Source organism: Etheostoma spectabile, chromosome 3 (genome assembly GCF_008692095.1).
Source record: "Etheostoma spectabile isolate EspeVRDwgs_2016 chromosome 3, UIUC_Espe_1.0, whole genome shotgun sequence".
In the NCBI taxonomy this organism is placed as follows: Eukaryota; Metazoa; Chordata; class Actinopteri; order Perciformes; family Percidae; genus Etheostoma; species Etheostoma spectabile.
Genome location: NC_045735.1, coordinates 27028305 through 27035705, shown reverse-complemented (window position 1 = coordinate 27035705; position 7401 = coordinate 27028305). Strand labels below are relative to the sequence as shown.

General features: G+C 43.4%; 1 protein-coding gene across 1 annotated transcript in view; it reads left to right on the top strand.

Moving 5' to 3' along the window:
* The window catches only part of npas1 (neuronal PAS domain protein 1), a 59998-nt gene extending 52930 nt beyond the window's left edge, over window positions 1-7068 (top strand). The window contains 7 exon segments of the mRNA XM_032508424.1: window positions 209-383; window positions 562-674; window positions 1117-1313; window positions 1394-1500; window positions 2049-2196; window positions 3790-3902; window positions 4007-7068. Of these exon segments, the coding sequence (XP_032364315.1) occupies window positions 209-383; window positions 562-674; window positions 1117-1313; window positions 1394-1500; window positions 2049-2196; window positions 3790-3902; window positions 4007-5085 (1932 nt within the window). The 3' untranslated portion in view covers window positions 5086-7068.
* Window positions 7069-7401: the final 333 nt, after the last annotated feature.

Sequence of the window (7401 nt, the reverse complement as noted above, 5' to 3'; positions counted from 1 at the left end):
TGTGTGTGTGTGTGTGTGTGTGTGTGTGTGTGTGTGTGTGAGAGAATGTCTTACAACCTCCACACTTCTTGTTGAGTTGTAACCCAGAGCAGTGCTTTCATTTTCCTGCCATAAAGTGTATTGATTTTTTCCATGTGTGTATGTGTGGGTGCTCATGTGCAGGCTGTAAGCCTCAGTTTTTGATCAAGCATATGTGTTTCTCTATTAGGTGGAGCTGACCGGCAGCAGTGTGTTTGACTACATCCACCCGGCGGACCACGTCGAGATGGCTGAGCGCCTGGGAATAAGGCCGCATCTGAGGGCCGAGGCCGGCTGCCACACGGGCCCCGAGAGCGCTTCCAGCTCTGCATCCACCTCCTCCCTTGCTGGTACCCCTGAACCCGGTACTATATATACTGTCAATTCATAGAGAGAAAACTAAAAGAAGTCTAAAAAAAAAACTCTAAATGTGCATCATCAAAACAACAAAAACAAAAATAATTGAATTCATGACAAACTCTGTAGGATGGATATTTGTTTTTATATTTGTACCTCTTCTTCTCTCCTCCTCATTCCCAACAGCTCCATCTAGTCCTCATTCTCCGGCTGATGATACACCCGACCGCGGCTACTTCATCCGCATGAAGTCCACTCTCACCAAAAGAGGCCTGCACGTCAAGTCATCTGGATACAAGGTACACAGCTGTCTGAGGAAATAATTCCTCATAATTTGAAAACATACCTTGTGTTATGCTTACTTTCCTATTAACCTGCTTGTTCTTGGGATGGTAAAATAACAAGGAGAGCCTTGTCATTTTGTTTTGTGCAACCATTGTTTCATAGCTATGTTATGTTGGGTGTTTTCAGTGTGTTTTATGGCTGTGACCTTATATCGCACTGGGCCGCTGTACATAACAGTCAGTTAACTGCATTCACTGCTGTAAAACTGTGCTGCTGCATTCTGTAGCTTAGAACGGGACTTTGTATTGTGTTTATGTTAAATATATATAATTATGAACGTTATATTCCCTCTGTTGTTGCTGTTATTTTCTACATCCTGAGTTGTGTAAGTGTCTTGCAATGCAGAGAATGTGCTTCCGTGAAAGAAATACGTAGCTGATGTCTTCTGTTTGTCAGGTAATCCATGTGACGGGACGAATCCGCTGCCGCCCTGCCCTCGTGCCAGGCTCTGCACGCACAGTGCGTCGACCCATGGGCTTAGTCGCCCTGGCACACACCCTTCCACCCTCCACGCTTAATGAAGTCCGCATGGAGAGCCAAATGTTTGTCTTCCGTGTGAACATGGACCTACAGGTCACGTATTGTGAGAACAGGTAAGGGTTTTGTCTGTGTTTTGAAATTTAGCGTCATGGACAATGAATACATACAAATAAGCATATTTTTGTCTTTCCAGGATCTCAGAGTATATGGATCTGACCCCAACAGAGGTGGTGGGACACACCTGTTACCACTTCATCCATGTAGAAGACCTGGAAAATATCCGGCAGAGCCATGAGGACTGTGAGTCACATCCATATCCATATGTAGTACATGAAATTCATCCCCACCCCTTATTCTCTCCCTGGTCAGCAACTTTAGGCACGAGTGCCACAATTGACAAACGGTAGCTCGACCAATGGCGCACTAAACAAGAAGTTTTTTGGAAATGTTCTAATCTGCATGCCAAATGACCTCTTTGACACCTATTGACAGGAGCACAGCCTGTTTGATTGACTTTTTCCCCATCCTCATTCCACGAAGACAAGCCCAACTCTGCCTCTGACCCACAGAATGCCTGAGCGGGTTAGGTAGATGATGGCAGGCTTAATGCGGACGTGGCACGCTGATTTACAAGAACATTTTTAATTGGCACTTCATGTTATAAACGAGCCCTGTTCTACACAGTGTCTGGACTTCAGAAAGAGCCTGTTGAATTTTCATTCTGTCCTTGTGGAAATAAGCGCCCTCTGCTGCCATCATCACGAACTGCCAGAGCAATAACGGTCTTCTCTGTCCTTCTCCTCTCCCGTGTTCTGTTATCTTTCCATCTTCCGCGCATCTCCTCTCAGTGCTGAGGAAAGGTCAGGTGGTGACTGGTTACTACCGTTGGCTCCAGAGGAGAGGAGGCTACCTATGGATCCAGTCCAGTGCCACCGTCTCCATCAACCACAAAGCTCCACATGAACGCAACGTCATCTGGGTCAACTACATCCTGAGGTCAGTACAACCCCAGCCTGTGCTCCAAGACTGCTGATATGAGCCAAGTTTATGTATGAAGGCACCAAACTGTGTAAAGATATTATTTGACGGGATAGATGATGAAATGCAAAGGGATAATTGCTCCAAAACTTGAGAGAGCTGAAGATCTTTCAATAGTGACATCAAAGCAAAACCCAGTTATTTGACATTTTTATATTGAAGATAACAAACAATTATTATAAATTATGAGATGACATAAAATATATGTAGTTTAAGTCATTTTGTTTGATTTCATTTTGTTTTTTTGCTGCCCTAACAAACCAGATCACAGAACAGATCTAGTTAATGAATTTATTTAAGTGATGACTTCATTGATTTAATTGATGCTTGTTTAGTTAAAATGAAGCAGGTTCTTATCATGCTAGTGAGATAATTTAATTTCACAGTTTTACGAGCTTTGACAGTGCATAATGTTATGATAGATTTTGGTCAGTTTAAAAAAAAAAAAAAAAAAAATGTAGAGTTTAAAATGATTTCTAAAAATTTATAAAAAGGGAAAGTCATCATTCTTGCAGTGTCTGTAATGCTGCCCAGTTGTCTGGTAACAAAACTTACTCACTATTTAATATTCCATTAAATTGGATTTAAGAATTCTTTTATTAAGGAACATTCAAGACTCTGCACCTTTGTTTCACATTACCCTTTAAATGTCGTGTTACTTTTATTTATTTACTCCACAGACAAAACAGCTGCAGTAACCTCAACAAAATATGCTTTCCCCTCATTTCCCTCTAGTGTACACACACACACACAAACACAAACACACACACACACCACACACACACCACACACCAACCACACACACACACCACACACACACACACACACACACACATATTTACTCAGACACTGATGCAAATATCACAGATGTTACACAAACACATAGTATACACACAAACACAGTACATAGCACAACAGCAGAGCAGTCAGAACAAAAACAAGAGGAGTAGGCTGAATTTCAATGCTAATGAACTGAAGCTATATAATTACAACAAATGGATGTCAGAATTTGGGGCTGAATGGTGTTTTAGTTAATTAGAGCTGTAATTACAAGAGCTCATTAACTTCTCCAACAGCCCCTCCTGTCTGAGCTTAACTGTGTATGTAGGCTGTAAGGTGGGCTGCTAAGTGGGGCTGTGTGTTGTGTGTGGTGTGTGTGTGTGTGTGTGTGTGTGTGTGTGGTGTGTGTGTGTTTGTGGTGTGTGGGTGTTTTGTGTGTGTATCTTGAAGGGCGGGGTCTGCCTAGTGTCTGTCTGTTTGCGCGTGTCAGTGCTTGTGTGATAAGGGCTGTTATTGGAGAACTCGGTGGATGTGTTAGGTAGAGGTTACAAGGGTTTGAGGCAGTTTGGCTATTGGAGGTTGTTATTAGCCTGATTATATGTTGTTTCCATCTCTATAAGTATTCACTCAAATCAGCACAGCACTAGAGTTTTTTTTTAGTTTTTTTTTTAAAAGCCGTAAATGGCCTTTAAGTGGTACATGATCATTTGTGTTTAAGTCCACGTTTTTTTGCTCCCTCTCTCCTTTTCCATCCATCTGTCATCCATGCAGTCGGACAGAGATGCCTGACACTCCCCTGGATATACTGCAGCTACCAGAGAATGTAAGAGCAGAGCGACTTCGAGTTAGCTCGTCTCCAACCAACAGCTCCGCGCAGGCCCGAGGTAGGATGGAACACACACATTAGTAACTTCCCATGATGCCCGCTGACACGCAGAAACACCTGCCTGTGCTTCTTTTTATCATAGTAATCTCCCTTCCTCCTCAGGCACGCAGCCATTGAAGAGCTCAGTGGGGAAAAGTGACCTCGACACTAAAGGCGGAGAGAAATTCGCCACCGCTGCCAACCAATCAGAAGACAGGAGGAAGCGCCTGCTGAGGTCCGACCCCGAGGGTGCCCCTCCTGAAACCCGTCGCAGACTGGAGGAGCTCCGTCACGCAGAGGAGAGTGTATCGGCGTCTTCTGACCTGGCGAGCGAAAGCGAGGGGGAGGAGGAGGAAGAGACAGAGTGGGACCAGGGGGGAGACAGTGAAAGACTGAAACAGGAAGACACTGGAGGAGGTAAACAGAGTAGGGGAGGAGAGACCCCCACCAGAGGGGAGAGGGTGCACAACGGCCGGGCTGTGATCCAGCAACTGAAGAGCGTGGTGACCCCGTCTCCCCTGGCTTGCAGCCCCAGCATCAAGACTGAACACGAAGCCCTGACCACCGGGGGGCGCTGGGGGTCACACACACAAACCTCCACCTCCCACACACACACCACCCAGCCCCAACCCTCACATGCACACACACCTTCCAGCAGCCTCAACGGCGACAGCCCCACCACCCCAATCCCCGACTCTTCTTCCAGCAGTGAGGCCCCCTCGAAAGGGTTGTTCACTCCCCCGTCCCCGGCTCTGTCCCCCGCCATGTCCGTGTCTTCCCCGCTGCCCCGCGAGGACAGGGTTGTTTCGGGGGTAGTCAGTCGGAGCAGTGGCGGTGCAGGTAGCACTCCTGACTTTGAGCTGCTCCAGAGACTGGCTGCAGGCGGCGCAGCGGGGCGGGTCCTCTTCCACCCCCTCGCCCTCGGCCCGCAGGGCCCTCAGAGCCTCTACGCTCCCAGTACTATCCGTTACGCTCCACCTGAGCTGCCCCCCTCCCACCACCACGGCTTAGAACACAGCGATGGCCTGCAGCTACGCTCGGACCACCACAAGGGACCCCCGCCAGCCTTCTTCCCTCACCTACAGCGGTTGGCTGGCTTGCCACCCTTCAGTGGTTTCTCCCCGTCTGACAGCCCTTTCTCCTCCGGCCTGCCCTTCTGTATGAATGGACTGAGGGGGGCCGCAGGCTCCGAGGAGGACTGAGACTCAGACAGGAGGGGGTGAGAGGGGAAGATCAAAATGAAGGCAGGAGCAGAGAGACAGACCAGAAAGAGAGACATTGTAAAGGGTAGGAGGGACAGAAGTGGCAGGACATTAAGCCTCTGAGGACATTACTAATTGGACAATGAGTTGAATAACTGCGATTTTAAAATATGTGACAAGTCGCTTCCATAGGGAATTATTGTGTCTGCCCGTTGTGGACAAGTGACAGTGACTCTCAGAGAAAACAGGACATGGAAACTTTTGACTGGTTGTCCCTCAAGACTTTTCGTCTCAACAATTATGAACCCCGCTCTGTGTCTTTCTCTAGATGACTGTGTTGATTTCTGTCTCTTCCACTCAGAGAAGCCATATTGTGTATATAGAGACAAAACCATAAAGACCCTCAGCTCAAATCCTCCTCACTGTCACTCCAATTAACCCATTAACCCTAAAGCCAGTAGAAAAAGATGGACACATGTCCGTAGGAATGAAAGCAACTTTGAAATATACATTTTTATTATTGCAGTATTATACAAATCATGTCTTACACTGAGATACAGGTAAGAATTTGATTATAGGTTTCAAAATAGACAGAGAAAGACCTCTGGTGTTTTTGTATTGAGATTTAAAATGATAATGATAAAAAGAAATCCAAGTATTCATGAGTCAGCCATACTTAAAGCACACTGTTGGGACAAAAGTATGAATAATGTAGTCCCAGACATTCCATTATATATAAGGGAAGAAAATGCAATGCAAACAGGATGCTATTTCTGTTGTTTGGTTATCAGAAGATTGTTTGTTTAACTAAGTATTAATTATAGTATATTCTGTATGAGTGTTTGTGTATGAAAGCCATATTCTTTTTTTTTTTTTATTGATGATTTTTTTTGTCACCAGATAAAACGAGGGGAAGGATGATGTGAACGTTGTGTCTAGACAAACTGTTTTTGTTTTTTGTTTTTTATTGGAGGTAAAATATCATCGAAACACCTTTTCTATTATTCTCAAAAAAAAAAGAAGATATTTCAGCAAATGTTTTTAGGAGGGGGAAATGGTGCTGGACACAAGTGTTTGTCATCATTTAAACCTCTGTGTTGTTTTTTTCTGAGCACTTACTGAAATTTGTTCTGGTGTGAACTCAAAGCACTTCATCACTTAGCACTCACTCACACAGTGTAGTAGAGGGGATAAATGGTCATGGATAAATAAACAGACCGCCTGTGGTCGTTAAAAGACCACCATGAGAGGTCAATAAAAATAACCTTAGAGTCATGCTGATTTTGGTTTCAGTTCAACTGAGTCAACTGGAAGTAAAGTTTTAAATAAAATTTCGGTTTCTCACTAATTGATTGGAATTAATCTTAGGACTGAAAAAAAAAAACATGGAAAACACTATATTCAAAAAAAAGAAAAAAAAACAGTTATTTAATCAGTGCTTAAACTCAGAAATAAACATCAGATACTTCTCTAGCACTTTGGAATAAAGTCCTTCAAACTGATCAAAATACACCGATTTGTAAAATCGGGTGTACAATGTTAAGTTTCGCTTCCAAATTGAGATTATGGTCGACTGTCTGATCTGAGGGCTCAGTTTATGTGGAAATCTCTAAAGTTGTGATGTCTGACAGAAAAAAAGAAGAAGAAAATTTTTTTTTCATTTTTTTATTTGTTCAGAGCCGACGTGCACTGCACACCCATGCCGTAGCTGTCACATGCAAATATGTGTGAGCGCACATATTCTTGGGTGTTTAATGGTATAACGTGTGTATGATTGCGTGCGTGTGCGTTTGCTTGTTCAAGTGTGTGTGTTTTTTTTATTATTAAATAGCTAACCCCTTGCCCATCACTGTGAATCTAACATTATCCCCCCCATCTATGTGAATACTCCACCCACTCATCAAATAAAAGGAACAAATGTAAAGAGAAAAAACAGTGATTCAGATGACCATAACAATAAAATATTCCAGTAGAGGAGCACAACTCAAGGCTTTGTTGTTTCTTTCTTGTTTCTGTATAGCACATAAACTCAACAATTAAGTTATATTTTGAAATAAAATGTTCTAATTAATTTGTTACACAGTAAATGAAGGTGTCACATGTGATTCAAAAATTCAAAGTTATTTGGGCAACATTTTGTGCGGTAAAAATGTTTGTTCACTACATTTGCATGCAGTAGATTTATTTGTCTTAAAATCTCCTCCACAAACCTTTAATATTTCAGGTATATAGCAGACATTTATGTATAGCGTTTCACTATATGTGTGAGACTGATATCATTTCAAACAACGCACAGCCAAAATAACAAATACAAAT